The sequence below is a fragment of the Poeciliopsis prolifica genome, unplaced genomic scaffold (genome assembly GCF_027474105.1).
Source record: "Poeciliopsis prolifica strain line A6 unplaced genomic scaffold, Auburn_PproV2 SCAFFOLD005, whole genome shotgun sequence".
Taxonomy (NCBI): Eukaryota; Metazoa; Chordata; class Actinopteri; order Cyprinodontiformes; family Poeciliidae; genus Poeciliopsis; species Poeciliopsis prolifica.
In genome coordinates, this window is record NW_026562380.1 from 1,768,195 (window position 1) to 1,792,504 (window position 24,310).

General features: G+C 35.5%; 1 protein-coding gene across 4 annotated transcripts in view; it reads left to right on the top strand.

Moving 5' to 3' along the window:
* smap1 (small ArfGAP 1) overlaps positions 1 to 24,310 on the top strand; it is a 66,057-nt gene that overhangs the window by 332 nt on the left and 41,415 nt on the right. For 2 of the 4 annotated variants that reach the window (XM_055029476.1, XM_055029477.1), the window contains exons 2-5: positions 7,358 to 7,491; positions 8,683 to 8,768; positions 13,134 to 13,209; positions 21,960 to 22,025. In XM_055029476.1, the coding sequence (XP_054885451.1) occupies positions 7,358 to 7,491; positions 8,683 to 8,768; positions 13,134 to 13,209; positions 21,960 to 22,025 (362 nt within the window). The remainder of the gene's footprint in view (positions 1 to 7,357; positions 7,492 to 8,682; positions 8,769 to 13,133; positions 13,210 to 21,959; positions 22,026 to 24,310) is intronic. The other 2 variants (XM_055029478.1, XM_055029479.1) reach the window with 1 other exon arrangement.

The window sequence follows — 24,310 nt, forward strand, 5'->3', positions numbered from 1 at the left end:
ACGCTTGGACATTGTCCACCATCATAGCAATGCACGTCTCTGCTGCATTTTACACTCGCGTGCTTGTAATTTTCATTGATACATTTTAATCACTCAGGGATTAAATTTACAAAACGAAAATGTATTTTTTTATTATTTATTTTTAAGGTAGGATGGTATTAAAATAAACAGGATGACAAAACTTCCGCCGAATATTTTCAAAATAAAATATTTGAAAAGGTATTATTATATTTCTATAATTAAAAATGTGTTGTTTTTTTTTTAATTAAAATTGTGCATCTATCGTTTATTTTTTTCCTTAAAAATAATTGCCTTCTATTTTCTGTTTATATGAAGTTTAAATGCGTTTCTTTTATTATGTACCTGAAGGCCTCTTTATTCCGGTTGGAAGTGGGTTCACTGTGGGTAACTTGAAGCTGTAGTATCGATGTCGTGTCCTTGACTGGGTTATTAATGAGTGGAAAACGTGCGTGTCCCGTGTAGCAGCGTGGAATCTGAGGCGTTCTTGCTCTGATTGCGTCCTGTTAAAAAAAAAAAAAAAAAAAGAAAAGAAAAAAAACCACACATTGGTATTCTGTTGCTGCAGCATCTTCACCAGACTCCATTAGAAAAAACGAAACTTTATCATCCTCTTGCACAAAATTATAAAATACCATATGAGCAAATACGTGTGATAAAAGCGGAGATGTGCTTCCTTAATTCGGCATATTTCAGATGTAATTAAAATGATTATTATGTAGACTGTGCAGAAATTTGTATGCATTTAAATCAATGGTTGAGCTACAATTCCCAACAAAATCTTGCTGTATAATCAAGTATTGCTATTATTGCACATCAATGTGAAAGGATGCACTTTTTAATTAATGAATTGGGTTTTAAAAGGGACATATGGGGGTTACCGCTGGGTGAGATGACGTCTCTTTTGCGTCATCGCCGCGCCTCTTCCGCAATCAGTGAGTCCGTGATTCATCTATCGGTTCTTTTTCTGCTTATTCTCTGGAATTGAGGAATGGTTTTTGAGCTGGGTGGGTTTTTGATCAGTTTTTAATTTTTTTAATAGATTTATCACAAATCAAAACCTGAATATTCTGGTACACATGCTTGGAACAAACAGGGGTGTTGTTTTAATTAGTGGAATATCTCTACAGGGTTCTTCAAAGTGCAGCCCGGGAGCCTTTTTGTGGCCCTTGGAATAATATTGTGTGGTCGAGATTGGTATAAATCTAGGCATATGGTGCAATGCAAATGGTCACTTTTTGTAATTAGGATTAGATTTCCATGGCAAGGAACTGATGCAGCTGCTGACCACCACTCAGATTGCTGAGCTCTGCTGCCGTTGATCAGCTCTTTTAGTCTTTGGAGCGACACTGCGTGTAGTTGTTATTTCCTGCCAGCTGCAGGCGGTGTGTCAGGGGTGCGGCTGCATGGCTACATGATGAAACTCTGCAGAGTGCTGATTCATCTGAGCTGTAATTTCACCCTCTGTCCTGCTTGTCTTCACACACTGCCCTACATTTTTCCCTCCATGTGGATCCATGACAGATGAGATTCTCCCTCATATCAGTTTCGTTCGTTCGTTGTGTTTGTCTACTAGAGTTCAGCCTCGATGTGAATCAAGTGCTGCACAAGCTGTATCAGTTCTTGGCTTGATGTCAGCATCAGTTTGGATAGAAATTATGAATTTTCCTGGTTGGCACATTCTGTGCAACCTCAGCAGATCATATCTAGTGCTTTCAGGCATCTCGCCGCTTTGATGACCTGGTTTGATAGCAGTTCACTGTCAGAAGGACAGCTTTAACATAAATGCATATTTTACTGAAGAAGATTAACTTAACATTGAAAAAAATCTACCTTTATTTCAACATATTTATTCAGGGCCAAAAAATTTGTAGTTTTTTTTTTAAACAAAAGAACATTATTTATGCTAAATTAGCATAAATATGCTAATAAATATGCTAAACTAGAGTGGTAGACCAGTACCCAACAACTATAAAACTGTGTGGCTAATTTTTAATTATTAGTAATGTTAAACTGTCTGCAAAAATGCATTCTGAGTTCAGAATAAACATAATTTGCTTATTGTGAATGACAAACATATAGGAAGTGAAACTGCAGTGTAGTTTTCTGCCACTCAAAAATAAGAGCACAAATATAAACATCTAGCCACTTAAAAAATTCTTAAAAGCAGACAAGCAAACCTTCAACATGGATGTCAATCTATATTGAACTAAAAGTTCATAAAACAGTCAAGTAATTTGGCAGATTACAATTTACCTGGGAAAATTAATTTAGGGGAAGCTACACGTTTTCAAAGTTAGCAAGAAAGAATAATCGTAGGGCAAGGTTAGTGGCATCAATTAACTCATTCTTTGGTTACCTAGCAAAGACCTTGAGTCGCTTGCACAGCAGCAGTTTAACGTTTCACCATTGTGACTCAAAACTGCTTCAAAATAAAAAACAACAGCATGGAGTGAAATCTGGATAAAACAGCATCATATCACTGGTTTGGATATTTGGTGTTTGAGATATTCAAAACAAAAACTAATCAATAATTATTGATATTGACTCACACAAAAGGCTTATATTGTGAAACATTTTTCAGCCACACTAAATCGCTGAACGAAAAATTTGACTTGGAACTGAAAGTAAGTTTAGGTCTGAAGTTCTATTTCATTTTCAAAACAACAAAATCTTGCTAGAACATTTTTTTTAGATTTTTTTTCTTGTAACTTTTCTCAAATGAAAAAGTCTACGCAGATTTGGCTATAACTGTCTTTTAAGATGAACGACTTGGGTCGAACCTTTTGAGGTTTTCTTCTACAAACTTGTTTGTAACTTTTAACATTTACATTTTATTAAAAATGACATTAGAACAGAAATTGGTAGTACTTTTACATTGTCATATCTTTTGAGAGATGCTTATCTCATATCCAAACAAACGTCTCGGCTGAATTAAAATAATCTGAATTGGCTAAGGGTTTGAAGAATTTTGGATGTAATTGAAATCCTTCCTGCAATGCCGTTTATCGCCAGCAGGTAGAAAACTCTACTGTCTCATTTGGTGCCTTTTTAATTTGTTTTCAGCAGATATTAAAAATGTCTGATTTACAAACTATTATATCCTAAGACATTTCTTGTGTTTTGTTTCCTTATCTGTCTGTTCAGCTCATAATTGCTTCTGAGTACTCATCATTTCTTAACATTCAGATTTTTCTCTTCATATTTCTTGGCTCTGTATTCCCTCGGGAAAACAGCAGGGGGCAGCACAGAGCTGCTGTGTTTTTCCCAAATTGGAATCTTGTTCTCTGTTTTCCAGCACTCTAGTTTCCACGCTATAGTTCTGTAATTTACAGTGAGGGAAATTTCTATTAATTAGCAAATGGAGGTTGTAAACCTTCTGTAAAGGAGAATTCAGCACAGAGATGGTTTACTTTCCTGCTTGCAGCAGCAGAAGCACTCAGCCTTTTAACCCAAGATTAATGGTTTCCTTTAAAAACTTAAATAAAGAACATATAATAAAATAAACCGCACTATCTTGGCTAGATGTACATTGAATATTAGGACGTTTTTAGGATGTTGTATTGGAGAAATTATGTGAAAGTGTAGACTAATAGACTTGAAATAATGCTTTTTAATAGCTGTCTGCTAAGGTTTTTGTGGTGCAGAGCAAGGTGCAACTAGAAAAATCAGAAGGGTTTGTTGCTTAAGGAGCTGGTTGTTCAATTAGTACTGTATTCATCTTCATTAATGGAAAATTGAGTAGAAGGAAAATGTGTGGTTTCAAAAGACGCTCAAGCAGCAGGGATAACTAAATTGTTGCGATTAAAAAGAAATCCAAATCAAATTCTGGTTGTTTAATTTATGGAATTTGAATCTATTTGAAATATGAATCCCCTTTTTATATTGGATTAATAAAATAAATGGTCTTTTATTTTCTAGGAATTGATTTAAGTTTGATTATTAGCAAATTATTTTCCCCCTTTACTCTCCAAAAATATTTTTTGTTGTAGCCAAACTAGAGCTGCAGCTGATGATTATTTTAGTAATGAATTGTAGATAAAAGAAAATGACTTGTTTTGCTGATTTTTTATTTAACCACTTAAGCCAATTTTATAAAACACTAAAAAATACATAAAAATGCAAATAAACAACAAAATTTATTTTTTCAGTAAGAAAATAAATATTTTTTGCCTAAAATGCAGTGACTTTGCATGCCCCTAGTGTATGGTTTTACGTCTGCTGACCTGCAGATTGTTTTTCAATGAACAAATGAATAATTGTATTGCAAAAGGTGCTTAATTACTTTTTTATATAACAGAATTTGAATAAGGTGAAGCTAAAAGTATGCCACTTGAGAGGTTCTGGGTTTAACACATTTCCAGATAAATGCTTTTGGAAGTATAAAAATGTCCAAATAGTGAATTTTGCACAGTAGTTTTTCTTGTGAACAAGCCCAAATTACCACCCCTCCACCTTCACACCACACAGTTAGCATAACGACATTTAGGCTCATTTGGTGTTTGTTTTTCCTGTCAGACAGAAAATTTCTCTTCCAATCATCAGAGCGACACTCTGAAAATCATGTGACTGTTTATTTGAAATATTTCAGCTGTGAGCTCAGCTCATAGTCTCAGCTCCTCCTCTGTGCCACTGTCGCACACTTCCCAACACAGCAGCCCTCCAGTTGTTCTGCTGACTGTCCTCGAGTTGACAGTTGGGGCTTTAATTTCAAGCTCTGCTAGCTGCCCCCCTCTCAGCATCTCTTCTTGTCTGCTGTCACTCATCAAGGCTGCTGGGTGTTTCTCAATGTGCTGGGACGCCTTGCCATAGACGCCTTGCCATCCGTGTTTCACTTTGTATGCGTGTGCCGTCGGTGGCCGTGACACGAGGAAGACAAAAAACGCAATCGCGGTGTTTCCATTAGCCTAAATAAGAAGTGATGTCAAAATCACGCGTGAATTCGCTTGTTCACGCGAGATTAATACGTTTGTTAAAAAAAAGACAGCGGCGATGGATGTAAATATTAGCCATCAGAGGAGACGTTTGCGTCTTATTCAGCCGTTGGACTGAAAAGCTACGTAATAAGCGACGTCATTTTCTTTTTGATTTTTATCGGCGGTTGACAATTCAGTGAGAGCTCCGATGGAGTCCGAATTCAGGGTCTGCATCCTTCAAAGGACGATGTCCGGAAAAAAAAGACTCAAAGAAGACTACTTCCTGTTGTCTTCTTCGTGGCTTTTGGTAGTAGCGTTCGTGTGTTGATCACGTGACTTGTGAGACGTAAAAATATTTTGTTCGGCTGAGAAACTATCATCCCAGCGCAATATATATAGATATCTATATATATCTATATATATTGTATTTTTTTAACCGAAATTGTCGTGTTTCTTAAGTGGATTTATTTTTGTAGTTTCAACTTGGTTAACGGAACTACAGCTATGTGTAAGAATGTGTTTGAATACTTGCCTTTGCTGTGTTTAGGAGTAGCCATCTTAATATGTGTTTGTTCAGCTTTTGTTGTGTTCAAACGGGAGGCTAGTATCTTTAACAACAGAAACAGGAAGCAAAGTAAATTAATCTCTAAAGGAGAAGATGTCAAAGATTTATTTATTAGTTTCTTCAAAATCTGAATGGCACAAACGTTCATTCAGGATTTAGAAGTATTTTCTCATGACTTGGCTCAAACATTTTGGACTCCATCACAAAAATTTTTACGTTTTAATAGACTATCAGCTTTTTTCCTAGCACAAATTTATTTAAAATATTACTTTACTTTTTAAAGCTTGCTGTAGATAAAGAGATGGGAATCATTCTGTTTCTAAACCTCTGATATTGAGATTAATAAATCTGAAATATCCTTTACCTTATTATTGTGGCATTGAGGAAATATAAATGATTTTGGTAATTCTAACTAACTTGTAATGTCAAGTAATATGCAAATAAACTTGATTTTTACAAATACCTCTTGATTAACTCTTTTTTTATATGTAACATTTACACCACAGAAAGTAATAAAAGTATGTTGTAAGGTATTTCTGAATTTTAGTGATTTGTGTCATTGACCAATACTTAAAGGTGCAATATAGTTATTGTATTGGAAGTGAAAAAGTTGTATTACATTTTCACTAGGACACTTCTAGTGAAAATGTACTTGTCTTTTCTTATTGTGTTTTGATTGGGATAGTTTATTAGACCAATTTTTCACCTCTGTAACCCTTTTAAAATGAGCACGACGCTTTGTGAAAGTGATTCCGTTAAGATGGACATGTAAAGTTTGTAAATATGATAATATCATCAGTAAAACAGAGGTGATTTGAAAGCAGACCAAGCTGAAGTCTGACAGATCTTGATAGATTTCCAACAAATAGAGTCCAGCTTACAATGGCTGAACTGCTTGATTTTAGGCTTAACACTCATTCTGCTGCTTTAATGCCCCCTCAGGCTGGATAGCGCATTAGTGCCACTGCATTAGCACGATGATGCTCTTAGTCGAACCCAGCAAGTCCACTAGGCTTCCTGCATCACCATTATGTAGCCTGGATCCATAAAAGTTAAGCCGTTGCACTTTATGTGTTTAAAGTCACAAGTAAGCTTCATGTTCTGGATGGGGATGGAGCATGAGTGCTGTGGCGGGATTGCAGCCACCAGCCTATTAAAATAATTTCACTGTCATTTCTGTGCCGTCTCCTATTCATCCCCATAGAGATTTGGTTTGAGCCTGGGTAATTTTCTGTCTCTTTCTACATGCTGGTTGTTGAATTCCTGTGACAGATTTCACTGGAGACCACTTAAACTTAAGATGGGCTGGAAAATAAATCAATTATATATTACATGATAGACACACGATCGATATCAACAGATAATATTTAATATGTAGGATATTCACTGAGCTCAGATCCAAAACCGCACAGCATTCTGGGAGATGTAGGCAGAGAAAAAGGGTTTAGCTGCAAATGGCCCCTGGGGCCGCACTTTGGACACCCCTAATCTAGTTAAATCAAAAGAACAATTTATATTTTAATATAAAATCTCTAGAAGACATTTTAAATGTCACAAATAAATAAACAAAACAATATAGACAGAAAATAAAATTAATTATGGAGTCTCTGCAAACAAAATTGTCTTTTAAAAATGTATAGTTAAGGCCAAAACACCTTGGTTAACGATGAAACTTTTGTCATCCAGTAGAAAGAGAAAAACGACAAATCATCCAAATGGAAATGATTGAGTTTGTTTTAGTTATCTTAATTGATTGATTGCAACAGGCCTAATTATAATTCTGGAATGTGTTGCATTTGAATTCTAATCATGGAAGCTTTTTAAAGTGAAGGTGTTCTTCTTCCTCTTCCCGTTAAAGGGCCTCGATGGGCGTCATGGAACCTCGGGGTGTTCATGTGCATCCGCTGCGCCGGGATCCACCGCAACCTGGGCGTCCACATCTCCAGAGTCAAATCAGTCAACTTGGACCAGTGGACACCTGAGCAGATCCAGGTATCTGAACCACAATGTGAGCCACAAAGGCTAATCAATATTTGGCTTGAAGTAGACATACCTTTTCTATTTTATTCACTTATTTGCTGGGTTAGACGTGTGGAGTTTTCATTTCTGAAAATAAAGAAGAAAGATGGGGATTAAAAGAAAGAAGTTGGGAGAAAAAAGGATTTGTGTCGTTTGAAAATGACTCGAGTCGTTGCCTTTAAGCCCAAAAGAAAAGATTTTATTGAAGCAGCAAAGATGATTCAGATCTAAAAGCAGAGGAATTATATATATATTTATATATATATAAAGATCTAGATATATAGATATATATCTATATATATCTATATATATATATATATAGATATATATATATATAGATATATATATCATTCAGTTGATATATATATAGATATTATATATATATATATATCTATATATCTATATATATATATAGATATATATAGATATATATATAGATATATATCTATATATATATATATCTATATATATCTATATATATATATATAGATATATATAGATATATATATATAGATATATATCTATATATCTAGATCTTTATATATATATATATATATATATATATATATATATATAGTTTTCCCATATCTACCATCCATCCATCTTCCTGGTTATCATAGGAACTCGTATGTAAACACATGGATATAATATAAGCTTCTTGTGATTAGCTTAGCATTTTTTTTACTTTCCTCACAGTCCATCCTGTGTTATCAGACATATACGAACCTTCCTGTCTTTTTTAAAATCATTCAGTTGTTAATAGATTCAGCTGTTTGGTGTGTGTGTGTGTTAAAGTAGCTGGATTCGCCTCTCCGTCAGCTGTGTGTGAGTGGTGGAGCGTCTCACTTAGAATGTTAATCACTGTATTCAGTGACTAATTAATTCTGGATGCCTGATTATTCCGACTCTGTCTCCTCCGTTTCTCCTATCATCACCCCATCCATCACCCTCCTCTTAATTTGGCCTTGTTGCATACAACCAGTGTGTCCTTTCACGGTGTGCGTGCACGCATGCAAAGGAGTCGGTGGGCAAAATGAGCTGAATGCAAATGTGATGCGTGAAAGAACCTGCTGTGCACTGGGATGATTCTTTCACCAATCACAATCATTTCTGTTGTTCCTTTTTCTGTTAAGTGTTTATTATTGTTTTTCACTGTTTTTGCAGAGTATGGTGGACATGGGGAACACCAGAGCCCGCCAGCTGTATGAAGCCCACCTACCAGAGGGCTTCAAGAGGCCACAGACTGACCAGTATCCTCCCTCTGCTTTCTCATACTGATTATTTGCAGATCCCATTATGAAATCACATAGTTGGGTTTCAACAGCTAACAGGAAGCTAGCTTCTTAATAAAGATATTTAAATATTATTTTGAACACTTTAAGAATAATTTGTGTAAAATTTTATGGAGCTAAATTGGGGCCAAACAAAGTTTGGTCAAAGAAATTTAAACTGAAAAAAAAATCTAACTGAAAATAAAATATTTAAAACTGAAAAGCATAAAAAAAAATTATACCACAAAATATAAACTGTAAGAGTTGAAACTTCAAAAACAGAATAAAAAAATTGTAAAAATAGTTGAAACAAAACAATTGATACAGAATAAAAAAGTTATTCAACTGAAAAAATTGAAACAAAAAAACCCCTGAAAATATATTAAATAAAATTTGAAACTGAAAAAATAATTGAAGTAATTTTTAAAAAGCAAATAAAAAAATCTGATACTGAAAAATAAAACAGAAAAAAGTTGAAACTCAAAAATGTTTTTGATAATAAATAAATAAATCTGAAAAAAACTTGAAACTAAAAAAAAATTACCTAAAAATCAAAACAAAAAAATAAATCAAGAAAAGTTTGAATTTGAAAAGTAAATCTGAAATTCTAACAAATAAATCATTGAATCTGAAAAGTAGATTTGAAAATTATTCTCAGTTTCACTTTTAAGTTTCATTTTCAAAAGTTTTTGTCCAAAAATATAGAATTAAAACTGAATAGATCCGACCTTCCTGATGGGCACATTGTCAGTGACACCTGGAATTTTTTTCAGTGTTGATACCGATACAGATAATACCGGTTCGTTGGATCTCTACTTTCTATGGACACTATTTACTATTTCCTTTTTGGAAACAAGAAAGGAAATTTTCTCTCATTTCAGTCCAGTGACCTGGAAGACCCTGAATCTTAGCTGGAGGTTTATTGAATTATTCAATGTTTCAGTTTTCTACTGAGCAGGTGAAGCCACTCCTGCTGAGAGCTGCTCTAACTCTGAAATAACACAATCAGACGTTACGTATTTTTCTTGTTAAGCGTTTCCATTACTAAATAACAGCCTCGCCACATCACCGTCATTCTACTTATTTTCCTCAGGACTTCTCCAGCTGCATCTGCAGCAGCTTTCAGTTTCCCCCCCCTTTTCTGTGATACAAGACATTACAGTAACTGGATATGTTCATGTTTTAGTCCAGCAGGCTGAAATAAATAATGTGTGTGTGAAATGTGGCTCTAATGCAGTATCTGGGATCTGGCAGGGCCCATTTGCGCGAGTGGTCATCGTTCTTCATTCTTTTGAAGTTCATTACTTGTTCTGACAGCAGCGGCGCTGGCTGTGAGCTGCAGATAACAGACCTGGGATTAGCAGAGCGACCGCCTCAGGGTGGGTGTGTGTGTTTAAATCTCATTCGGAGGTTTATATGCTGGGAGTTTGCGTTTTCTCCCAGTGTGTGTGTCAGTCCTCTCTGGGTACTCTGGTTTCCTCCCACAGGAATCGGTTAACTTATGACTCTAAATTGTTCTTAAGTATAGAAGTAATTGCATCCTGTAAGCCTTTCACAATAACAAATTTTGCTAGATGATAAATTGTCCAATAATTATTGCTATAAATGACAATAATTCAAGTTTTCTCCCTCAAAGATCAATAAACTTTAATTTTATGAAGAACATTAAACACTGGAACTGGTAGACATATAGTATATCCAAAATACCCTTCTACCCCCTCAAAAAACAATAAATAAAACAGAAATAAGCACTTGAATATTTTTGATTTGGCTTTTATTTACACTCAAAAACATTTTTATGCACATTTTTAAATACTTCATCTATTATCATTTAAGGTCTCAACTTCCTTCACATTCTTCCAGTTTAATTAGTAAAAGTTTGACTTAAAGCTGCAGTACACACATTTAAAAATTAAAATGTTTTTCATTTGTGACCACTGCCACTATGTCATGCCACTATGAGGAAAAAATAAAACTTTAAGAGATGAGACTTAAAAAGACAAAATTTGATACTAAACAAAAAAATGATATGGAATAAAAAAGATTTGAAACTGAAAGAAATTGAAACAAAAATAAGCTGCTTTACATACATTTTAAAATTAATATGTTTTGTTTGTTGCAACTGCTGCTATGTCATGACAGTATAATACGAGATAATCTGAAAAGAATCAAGCTCCTCTGTCTTTAGTGCTGTCAATAATGGTTGTGTACACGCAACGCATACACAACATAGCCTGTCCTGAGTGCTAAAGCTAGTTAGCAAAATCACCAATGATGGCGGTTAAAAGGTTTTTCCAGAAACTGTAAGTTGTTTCTCTCAATTAACACATGTAACAGCGGTACACAAACGTGATTGACAGCGCTTCGACCCTCCTCCCAGCTCTGATTGGTTGTTTTTGATCAAGAGCGCCACATTTCTTTAGATGACATTGATAGCTCTGCAGGAGGTGGAGATTTATATTAATTAGATTATCTGTATCATGACGCAACAAGGTGACAGTTTGAAAAAATATGTAAAAATATATTTTTTCTTTAATTCACAAATGATCCAAATGAAATGGAAAAATTGATTAACTTTTTTTCTGAAATCTTGTTAATCAATCTGTTCTATTCCTCTATTCACTTCTATAGAAGCAGAGATGCTGAACTTCCTCCTTCATGACTTTTGTATTTTGGCCTAAAATTAACATATGGGCACATGAATGAATAACATTTTTGTTATTTTTCAGTTTGGTTATTTCTGTATATGTGCAATACTTTGTCAGTGGTTTCTTTTGATGTATTTGTTCCGAAATCTCTTTTTGTTGCTCCCTTATTGTTGCGACGTCTGACCTAATCGGACGCTTCCCTGCCGTCACGCGATCTTGTCATTTCTCTCTTTCTATCCTGTGAAGCCCCGTGGATTGCGTCCGATCTGCTCTGCTGTTTCCACTCCACTGTGATAAATAAAGGCTGCGTTTGAGGTGCAGGCCTCCTCCATCCTATCGCTTAGCTCCACCCGTGTGGGTGGTCATCACTCCTCAATCTTTTGAGGTCTATTACTGATCTGACAGAAGCATTGCTGCTGAAATGGGGAGATAAGAGGTTTGGGATTAATGCTTGTGTTGTGATGCTGTGGGTTGGAATATTGTGGGAGCCTCAGAGTTTGCGCACACACTTGCATATGTGAAATATAGTTTTACAGTCGCAGTTGTAGCAACCATTTTATTACCAGATCTATATAAACCTTGATCAAATTGATCACTTTAACATGTTATTTTTAGAACTACATGTGTTTAAAAGCTGTGGTATATAACCTTTATGGTAAAAATATGTTTTTTGTTAGATATTTCTTTAAAACTGTCACCATGTTGTGACAGTATGTTTTGATACAGATAATCTGATTTTTAAAAATCTGCTCCACCTCCTACCTGGGCTAAGAAATATGGTCAAAAACAACCAATCAGAGCCAGGAGGAGGGTCGTAGCGCTGTCAATCACATCTGTGTATGGCTGTAGTACTTGCTCATGGTGGTTATTCTAACTGACCAGCATTAACATTCAGGACAGGCTATGTTAGGTGAACCAGCTGCAGCGTAGCAGATAGAAAGGGTTTGGGTATGAGCAGTGTATACATAACCATTATTGACAGCACTAAAAAGGACAGAAGAGCTTGATTTCTTCAGACTAATTAGCTATGCTAGCTACCACCAGTTCTATCCTAGCTAGCTGGTAGTGCACTCGCACCAATGCTATGCTACCAGCAGGGTAGCTAGCATAACACAATATGCTAGCTATAGCACTAGGTACCGGAAAACAGAAAGCAAGGGGAGAACCAACAAATATAAATTAATTTACCATTTCCAAGAGCAGCTTAAATCTCTCAATCTTGAAATAAATAGCTCAAACAAATCATTAGATCTGAGAGTAACCCTCTGAAGTCAATCAGAATGTACATTCGTCTTATTGTTATTAACTCAGTTTCACACCAAAATCTTTGCGAAAAAATGAGAAGTTTGAGATGAGGTCATATTATTAACGCTTTTTTGAAGCTGCGTGTTTTTAGTTTCTAGTCCAAATATCTTACAGCACTTGAAATAAGACAAAACTGACTTACAAGTTTCAGCAAGATATAGGAGTTTGTTTTAAGTCTATAAGACGATAAATTGTCCTAGAAGTTGTTGCAATAAAAGATAATGTGGTTTTGAAACCATTTTCAAGTAATATAGTGGTAATGCCTTAATCTCGTAGATCAGCACATTAATTGAGACCAAAGCACCAAACTGAGGAATACTTGTTAAGAGTTTGTGTTTTTTGCAGTGTGGTTGAATTATTTCCAGTTCCAGTCCTTCACTCCAAGATTTAGAGCCGTGGAAGTTTTCATCCGGGACAAATACGAGAGGAAGAAGTACTACGACCAGGAAGCCTTGGCCGCAGCCTCAGTGAGTATCACCAGCACATGTTGTATTTTCCATTTTCAGTCACTGCATGTTATTGTTACAGCTGCAGTGGTTGGAGGCTGCTTTATGTAATCTGTGCTGCACTGGTAGCTGTGAGGTTGTTAGAGGCCCAAATAGGCAGAGGACAGAAATCATCCTTATGTAAAATGACAACTTTTTCCTTCCCTTTAGCTTTTCTATCTCCTCCTTTGTTGAAAATCTCCCACATGTGGAAGCCGAAATCGAATTCCACATGTTTTTTCAAAACAAACTCAAAAAAATGAAATATTTGTAATTCTTAGTCATTCAGAACTTATTGAAACTTTAAAATTAGATTGTGAATGGCTGACATATTCTACTACTTTTATCTCCACTGCAAAAACATAAAATTTTACCAAGTGTTTTTGTCCAGTTTCTATTCCAAACACGTCAGTATACTTGGAATGAGACAAACTAACTTAAAAGCAACTTTTCAGCAATTTATACACACTTGTTTTAATTAAATAATTACTTTTAAACATTGAAAAGTGCTTGTTCCAAATAAACTTGTAAATTAGTGTTCTTTTAAGTCTCATGTGTCAAACTCAAGGCCCGTGGGCCAAATCTGGCCCACCTCAGCTTTTTATATGGCCCTCTAGATTCAAGACTAAACACTAAGTGTGCTTAAATATTATTTTATCAATCAAATCATTTCAGTTTTTATGTGTTTATTGCTAAATTATATCAATCAGCCCCTCCTGTTTCTGGAGAATTATTGTGGAAATTCATGCAAAGTCAATAAATTTACACATTTTTTAGCGCTAAGACATAATTGGGAGTTTATTACACATTTTTCTCAAAAATTGTCAATAAAACTTAGTTACTTGTACTAAACTGCTGCCTCAGCTTTTATCGATGTCAGATTATAGTCCATCTATACAGCGAGTAATGAAAAGTTACATTTATCGTCCTAAATAAGCGCAAATATTTTTAAATTAGTACCACAAATACTTTGATTTTTATTCATTTTTACTGGAATGACTGAAAAGATGTTCAATAATATTATTTAATTTTAAGACTTCATTGATATTTTAACAGTTTAACAGGTTTCATTGATACATTCTGGCACAACTGGCCCTTTAATAACATTCAGGATCTTGATTTGGCCCAAAACGAAAATGAGTTTCACACCCTTGTCATAAGTGAAATAATCTGCCAACAGAACAAGTACTTCCTCCTCATTATTAAGGAATTATTTACTTAAAACAAGCCTCTAAATCTTGCTACAAAGTTACTTTTAAGTTATTTTTGTCTTAATTCAAGTGTAATAAGATATTTGCATTAAAAACTAGACCAGAAACACTTGTCATTTTCACAAGAATGCATTTGCTGAGTTTTGGTTTCATCAGACTTGATGTTGCCGTCAACAAACTGTTTTCTTTTGGTTCTGCTGAACTGTTCTCTCTTTAGATCCATTACAGTAATGACATTTTAAAGGGCAGTCGAAGCCCTTTCAGGCCTGATTACTGCACAAACAACACCAGAACCGATGCCAAGACTTTACAGACCCAGTTAATGATAACCTTTAAAACAGTTTCTAGTCTTTTTAGAGTGAGCATGCTTCCTAATTCTGTGTGTTTAGACTCAGAGTCTCTATCTGTGAAAGAAGATTTGATGCCAAAACTGTAAAAAATGGCAAACAACAACTTGGAATAGTTTGCAAACCGTTATTTTAATACCTTGTTGAAGCAACTTGAGGTCCAGTTTAAGCATTCAATGTTCACGTGTTCAGCAACATTGATAATTCTCAAGTTATAGTTAGCAGACATTTTACAAAGTGTCCTCTGTCACAAAGGTATCAGTCAGGAGAAGGGTATGAAATATTGCACAGTAGACAGCCATCCATATTTGGAATATTTCTCAAAAACCGATGTAAGGGCAAGACCAAAACTGCTCATTAAAAACATAATTAAAATTACAAGAAATAAAGATTTGAAACATTTCACTTTATGTGTAATTAATTTATACAAAATGAGTTTTAGTTTCTAAATGAGTGATGGAAAATGTTACACTTTTTATGTTTTTTTTTAGCTGTATTTGTGTTTTTGGCCCATCATCAACATTAAACAGAATGATGCAATTTTGAAGAAAAAAGTATCAGACTTGGTTAAACTAAATGAAAAATATGTACTTCATAGTCCAAACCAAATCCACCAAACATAATAAGAGGAAAATAAATGTTTTATTTTTTATGTTCTGCTCAAAATATATCTAAAATATAATTTTTTAATCCGTTGTGTCTCTATTTTACACATTACCCTGTAATGGAGTCGCCATAATAACTACTTTTCTCGCTCCCAGATTTTCAATTTGCATTTCCTAGGAGTCAGAAAACAAACGGAAAAAAATGTGGAAACACTTCAAATCAAACTCGGCAAAGGATGTGAAATGGATGAACACCATCAGAGAAATCTCTCTCTCTTCTTCTGTGTTTCTCTGAGGCGTCACCAGCAGCCAGACTGTGATCCAGGATGTGTTTCGGTTGCCCACATGCACGTCTTCGCTTTTATATGCAAATTTCTTATTAAAAACAACTCATTATCACTTTAAGTAGTTTCACACAGATGGTGAAGGGAGAAGAGAGGGCGGACGACAGTAACTCTGAGCTGCAGTTCGAGTTGGGAACCGAATAATGACTCAGGTTGTCTGGTTTAATAACAGCGAAAAGTTGTGATTTAACTGACAAGTTTTGAAAAATTCCACCAAAGTGGGCGGAGCCTAAATACAGAGGGGCGTGGCCAAGTGTTGGGTGAGAGGAGGGGCTAAAACAGAGCAGGAAGAAACACACTGATGCTAACTTTTAAGTTTTGCCGCTATATTTAACAACTTTACAGATCTTCTGGCAGGTTTTTGTTTTTAAAAAAATGACTAGCGACTAATCCAGTGCCTTTGTTTTGTTGCTTTTGTGATTTTTTAAAAATTTTATGGTGACATATAGGCCTGCAAAATTAGCAAGTCAAAATTTGCACAGAAACATAAAGTTAGCACCCCTAGGAGCCTTTAGACAGTCTATTGGGGGAAACAAATAATCATTTGAAGTTAGTTACACTTGAAATTTATTCTGATTTATTGTATTGCTTTATCAGTCAAAACAGAAACTACAAATAAGTTGCCCATGAATTGTCGTAATGTGCTACTGATTGATATTTTTCTGAACAGTCAGTGAAATAGAACATTTTAGCTTCTAAATATGTGCAATAAAATTTAATAAAATTCAATTAATTTCTGTAATTTAGTTGTAAAAGTGAAACTCACAAACAACAGTCCACTGTATATGTGTACTCAGGCTTTGCAATTAATCAATTTTAGCGTTAAAACAAAATCCATGTATGAAATTGATCTTTTTGCAGTTTCAGGTTTTTCTTGGCAAATTAGCTTTTCAAGTACGCTCTTATTTTGAAAAGTCTCCATTGTCTGGCCACAGTTGTTTTTAAAGCGATTACCAACAATTTTTGTGCATGACCCTTGGCTGATCCTCTTATAGTCAGATCTGGAAGTAAATAAACAATTTCTTCCTTTAATTTAAATCACTGCACTAAAATAACCATATTCCTATTGTCCGCTTTGGTCCGGTGAGCTTGCTAATGTTGATTCTTGGCTAAATAATTATTGTTGTAACTTTGCAAGTTTCTAAGTAAAATAAAACTTTATGTTCAAATAAAATTTTATGTTTTTCAAGTGTATGGATTTTCCAAATTTATTTAAAATTAATTTTAGATTTAAAAAAAAATCTAATATTGACCCAAATAATTATGATTACGTCTCTGAGGTTGCAAATGATGTCCAAAGAAGACAGAAATCTTGTGTAGATGTATAACAAAAAGCTAAATATATCATATATATGAGAACCATTGAAGTGGAGATTTTAATGCCATATTCTGATTGGATCTCCGGGTCATGTTATTATTACCAAATATGGTCATTCTGTGAAAAATGAATCAGACTTTCCTGCACATTTAATTTCAAAACTTTTGTGCAGAACAAGTTTGTTTTTCATTGAAATGAATGGTTCTAGATATTTTATGCTGTGTGCGTGTTTGTTTCATGCCTCAGCAGCTGCGTTTTCAGATGAGTCACAATAAAACAGAAAATAGAAGCTTGAAGGTCTTTATTCATGCTGAAGTACATGAGTGGATGCTCTCCATTTCCCTGCTCCTGCAGCATTGGTTTATTGTTGTGTCAAGGGTGAATTTGTAGCTGTGTGTGCGTCTTATTTCACAGTGCATCTTGCCAGCCCTCTGTGATGACTCCACTGATTGGCCTAAAAATGTCACAAGAGAGCAGCGGAGTTGCCTTAGGGGTGACTTTGCTTATTTTCAACCTTATTTGTCTGTGTTAGTCATTGAACTGTCCTGCCTGCTGTGTCCACAGCCTCGGCCATGGCAACCTTGTTAACTGCTAATCCTCTGACATCGGCGGGCATTAAAGGACCTGCAGCGAAAGTTTTTTCCTCAGAGTTCTTTTGAGTTTTTTTGCCTTTTATATCAGTGATTATGTACCATTTCTGTTATCACTGAGGTTATTTGAGGAGGCGCCTTTTTCAGATTTATAGACACATTGCAACGTGGCGTGACGCCCTCCAGCTCACAGGCAATGACCACCATTTGTTTTAGCTTTCAAGTTGTCACCATAATGCGCTAAGTCTTAAATGTACGCCTGAAATATTAAAGAAATAGTGGTTTTGTAGTAATTGTCAGCATTATGAAAAGATAATAAGGTCTCAGGGTGTCACATCCCACAGGTCAGTGTAAAGGTTTAATTAAAAAGATGGTGAGTCAAAGGGAAGTAGGTAAACTATGCTAGCTTGACTTTTACAACCTTAACATGTAGATGTGCTGCAGAATTTAAGCGATCGTTGGCAGGAAGTGAGGGACGGGAGTATTGAACAGAGTGACTGAAATAATTTTTTTGCCAGTTTATTCATGGCTTCTACTTGTACGAGTCGAGTTAATTTGTCTGTGAATGTAACATACCTGGTTGGGCTCATAGACGGCAGTATTTACAGAAGCTGGAAGCAGCTAGCTTAGGAACCGAACCGTACCTCCTCCTTCTTTGTGTTGATCAAATTACCAACTTTGACTGAATTCACACCACATGATTTATATCACTAAGTTATGAACAGAGTTTCCCCTTAAACAGGAACAGGTTTGAAAACACACTAAAGAAGAGATGCTAATCAGTTTTTTCCATACATTCTCGGCTACACGATGGTGCGGTTTTGTTGCACGCACTTTCTCCATGATGTGATGTTTGATATCTTTCTAATCATACTTACTTATAAAGTACATGAACGTTGGTCTTCTTACTTTGTAAAAAGTAACACCGAGGGCTAACAGTCATTATAGTTGATATTCATCACCGCATCTTTCCTCTTTAAAAGTTATAAAATAAAATGATACTTTTGGTTTGTGTCCTTTTCTGTTTGTGCAAACTCTCTACCACACAGCACCCTGTGACCATTTTTAAAGTGAAATCAACTAAATAAAAGCGATATTAGGTTACAGATGTTTTTAGACTTTCTGTATAGGAAGGAATTGGTTGTTTTGATGTCCGCCATGGCGGAGTGGGCAAAACTCTGGACAGTGTCACGACACGTGAAAAGGCTTAATACCTGTGAACTCTTTCTTTATTTTACTTACAGTGGTCCTAAAATCTATTCGGTCTCTGTTCAACTCAACAGTCGTCTTGTTCTCTGCTCTTCTTCTCGTCTCTCTTCACCCTCCAGCTTCTTCCTCTTTATCGTCTTCAGCGGCCTGTCTTTGCATGTCTACAGCCACGCTCACATCTCCTGCAGCTCTGAAGTCCAAAAAAGAGGAGGAGGAAACTTAAACGGGGAGCGGGGAAAAACTCGAAAAGACCCCAACAGAGCCAGAAAAGAGAGTGGAAAATGTTGTGAATTCAGCACCACAGGCAGCGACAGCGTTTGATGCCTTTACAGTTGATAGGGGAGACGGATGTAAATGGAGAAAGATGAAAATGTTTCTGTGTCCTGCCCTCAGTAGTCCGCATTAGTTTTCTGCCTGAGGGGCTTTAGGGAGGAGAGGACTGATGTTTGCTGGATCACCTATTTTTGGAAATGTTTCTGGTTTTAGCAATTCAGGCCAAAAGGTGTGTTTTTTGCTTATTTTTAATCTGCAGTAGGAGAAAGTAAAGAGGCTTCTGATTCAAGACATTCAGTCATTTGTGAGAGCTTATCAGACATCTGAGTTATTGCTAAAAATACCAAACTCTCAAAATGATAACAAATTTTGATGGACAATAATTTGTCCCAGTAATTACTGCGATAAACGATAAGATCATTTTCAAGTAATGGGATAATGATGAAAGTTCATTCTGTGAACGTTTAATGAACTTTAATTTTTGAAAAAACATTTGACACTGAAACTGGAAAACATTTCAAATATGCAAAACTAATAACAACGAAGATTGAAGTCTCGGGAGGTTGCACTAGTTTGTTTTGTTGCTTTACTATCTCATAGCTGATTGAATCTTCATTTTTTGTGTTAATTTGTTCCACAGATGAAAGAATAAAACATTACATGAATTGGAAACAGACCGAATGGACCCCACATATCCTGGACACAAATCATTTCGAATTTGTTCTACTTTAAACTGTAGTTTTAGTTTATTCAAATTCATTTTATTCAGTATTTGTCTTGTTTTCAACTGGGGTTCAAGGTCAAGGCAAACAGCATTGATGAGATTATTATTGCTTGCAATGCAAACAAAATGGTGTATTAATTTTGTCCAGGTTTTTTGGTAAAATTAAATAAAATGATTATTTGAGGAGCAGAAAAATATCCTCCAGCCTGACACAGTTTTGTGTCTTGAATCAAATTCTCTTGTATTTTTATCAAAATCATTTCTCACCTTCTAGAAAACACTATGAAATTCTCTGCTTTTTACATGGCTCTGTTCTGTTTTTCTGTCCTTTTGACCTTAAAACTCTCGGCACATTTTTGAAACACAGTTGAGAAGAAGCTAAAGCTAGACGAGGCGAAAATCTCCCGGGAAGCGGCGATGCATCGAGAAATGGAGCAAACATCCAGACGGCAAAACATAAATAGGAGCGAGATGCAGACAAGGGCACGGTCGCATCAGAAGTTAAATCTGTTAACTGTCAGCAGAAGAGCTGCAGGAAGTTCTGTGCGGCTGATGGGAGTGGATCAGTACGGGTCACAGCGACAGATTGAGAATGGCAGTAATGATGGTAGCGCTTTCATTTCTTGTTGCTCACCTGCTTTTATGACGGATTTTGTGGGCACAAGGCAGCTGAAAGCATTAGCAACGCTTTTCACTTACTTGGTTTGAAGTCTCCGGAGTGTCCTGGACATGAAAGTGCCGTGCATGCAAATGGAGAAATGAAAATGAACCTTTCCTTACTTTGTTCTTTCCGTCTCTCCCTAAAGTCTTTAGCTATTCCTCCTTATCCTTTATTCATCTGCCTGTGTGTGTGCAGAGCCACATTGGGAGCTTTGTTGCCTGACATTGGACAGGAAGGGCAACGTTTTGCACCATAACGCCAATGTAAGCCTGAGTGTAGGCTGCTCTGATCGGCATTATTAAAGTTCAAATATCTTTTTTTTGTTGTTGCTTTTTTTAATCCCTTCTGATCTCTGTTCTCCTTGTTCTGATTTCTGTACGTGTTTACAATGCGCTTTCAGTTCACTTTAAAGAGTAGCTAAACCCCAAGTTAACTTTTTTTTTAAAGATAAAATGTATATATTGGACCTTAGGGGTGTTACTATCTTCATGTTACTTTGCAAATTTTGATATTTTTGTCAAACAATAGTTTAATTCTGCGATATTTGCCCTAAAACAGTCTCAGTGCTGCCCTCTTTGGGTTGAACTGTGGCTACTGCAGATAAAATTTCCTATTGGTCACAATGACACAACTCTGCATCTGGGTAAAAAAACCAAACTACAGACACAATAAGATAGACATAAACAGATCTTATGACTAGGTCAGACCGATTTAAAACAGTGTTACCACCAGGACATCTTAAAATAAGAAAAAAAACTAATTAAGGTGTAAGGTAAAAACATATTTCATTGCAATATGGTTATAGAACAACAGCATTTATTTTCATCTAAATGATGAACTGTTTAAAACACTAATTATTACTTATTTCTAACTAATATTCTTTCTTATAATTTAGTAAACCAAGGATAGGTGGATAAATTGTTAAACTCACCAGATGTTCTGTGTTTTGGTTTATCCACCTTATTTCTAGCCCCCATTAGGCTTTGCCTGATTTATGGCGCGACTTCCGCCGCAAACCGGAACCGCCATATGTTTACATATTAGCAACTCGTTAACCGGCTTTCATCAGAACATTTAGGCTGTAAAATGTGTTGGGAACACCTGCTATCAAAGCTGAAATGTGGCAATACTGGCTTTCCGCAACCTACAGCTATTCAAGCTCAGTTATGATTTCAGAAATCCGCTGCTTGGTGAAACAACCAGAGCAAAGGTCCAGCCATGCACAGTCTTTCCCAGAGGTCGGCAGCAGCTAATAAAGCCTCTGTAACTTTTAGGACTCAAGTCTCACTACTGTGTACAAGAAGCATATCCTCCTTTACTCCCAATTAACTCTCTGCTCTCTCTGCTCCACTTTTCTCTTCTCACCATGCCCTATTCCATGCTCGTCTAAATGTTCTGTCTTTTTTTTTTTCTTGTCTTCATGTCTAACAGCTGATTTTCTGTCTTTTAGCAGAAAGCTGAAGCAGCTGCTCCCTCCACCTCGCCTTCCTCCCAGGCTGACAAGACCAGATCAGAGGTGTGGGTTTCTTCTTTATTCTGCAAAAACGTTTATCTTGCCTTGCTGTGCTGCAGCATTAGACTAAGAGGAGATTTAGAGTTCAGCTCTTGTCCCTCGTACCCGTACTACTAAAATAATGTTTCATAAGTCTTATCTGAATTGTGTTTTAAATCATAAGTTGTTTCATATATCAATTGTGCTTATAATTTCTTTCACAAATTCCTGATTCCATTCTTACTTTTTTAAGTCTGCTGATACTTTTATTTAGTCATATTCAAATGGTCAGTTTTCCTGAGTTCTGCTGGCTAAATAGACAGAAACTGATTGAAACCTTCAGCGTTGAGGTGTTAGTCAGCATTATATGTGAAGGAGTGAACACCGTTGCAGTTTTCTGTTTTATTAGACGTGATTAGATAGGAGTATAAAAACCTTCTAATGCTGCACAAACAAATTGGGTAATGCTAGCATCATTAGCTCCGAGCTAATGGAGTCAGAGACCTGGAGTGGGGCAGAGAGGTTTGGAGATAATATGTTCAAATTCTCTAATGGATGTTTACAAAATTGTGACGAAGCTAGTCAGTCAGTTCAGATCATTAATCAGTCAATACAAAATGACATTTTTAAATGACAGTTTGCTTCATTTGGTGGAAAATTTCTTCCAAATTTCTAGAAATAATCTAAATTCAAATTACTTTTTTAAACAAGGCCAGGATGGTTTAGATACAAAAAGCATCATGTAAGAATTAAATTTTGTATGAATTAGGATTATCTGTAATAGTTATAGATATAATATTTATGATTTCATTTTATTTTTTATCTAAGAAGATCTTTTGTAAATTAGATCTTGCATCTCATTTAGACAACCTGTACAAATAAAGGTCAAAATAAAATAAAATCCAATATTTCTTTAATCTGAAGCATTAAATTCAGACAAAAAAAAGCTAAAAAATTTTTGCAAAGAGGCAAATACATTTTAAATTACATTAGATTTATCTCAATTGCTTTTATTAAAAAAGTTAAATCTGAAAAATTTTAAAGCAGAATAAATCTTTCAGAGGAGCAAATACTTTTTATTGCACATTAGCTGCTTAATTGGTGTAATTTTTCTATTTTTTGCTTATATCTGAGAAAAATAGTCAAGAGTTTAAAAATTAAGCAATAAAATTGACAGATAATTTCTCATTGTGAGTGTTTTTCCTTATTTTCTGGTTTGTATTCTATTATTTCATCCTTTTATTCCTCCAAGATGAAAAATTACAGCAGCTGCTGCAGGCAGAGCAGGTTCCCTTGTCTGGTTTGATTTCCATCCTCTTAAATATTGATCCATACATACCTCTGTTCATCAAGATCCCAGAAGAAATATCAGCCTCTCCACATAAATAAATACCAACAACTAAGCAGCAAGTGGAGAGCAGAGGCATCTGAGTTATTGTCGCTATAATGGCAAGATTATAGGCTATGCTCGCTAAACTGCAGCCTTTCTGGCAACCATTACCTAAGCCCTGTTGGCAATCAACACAGCCTCATTTGCACATAACACAGCACACAGAAGCATTAACCTGAAAAAGCCCGTCAGCTTTGTCCTGCTGGATGATGTCTGCGTGTTAAATCTGCATTCTGAGTGCACTATTATCACATTAGGGACACACATCTAGTCCTAGATGTGACGTACAGCATACCTTTGAGATGGGGACTGTAGCTTCACCCTGTGCGGTGTTATGATGGACGTTAGATGGGCTGGTGAGGAAGAAAAGTGCCTTCATTTTGCTTTCCTGTCAAACATCGCACTTTATTATGATCGAAGTCAAATTGATGGTGTTACTTTTACACCAAATAGTGATCACAAGATGTTTTCTAGAAAAGTTATCTTATTTGGTTTGCTGAAGTATATTTAAATAACGCTGATCTACAGTATTAATATCTGTTGCACCTTCTTTTACATTTTGTCATGTTATAATAGAATTTAAAATATAAGTACAACTCATGCTTTAAAAGCTTGTTTTGCTCTTGCTGGACCAAAGTATTACTTCTAATCTAGAGGAATGAAAACATTAAACTCCCTTTCTTTACATATATTTTTTAATGTAGCAAATCCTATTGATTTTATTATCTAAAGTGTTATAATTGGACATTTTGTTGGACAATTATGTTATGTTACTAATGTTACATTAAGCGTGTGTAACTGTTTTTACAGTGACTGCAGTAAACGTGCTTTTATGATTTGGACCAAAGTTAAACGTACTAATGGGATCCAGATAAACAAACAACCACAAACCTTAATTGATTTTTGTGTGATATATATG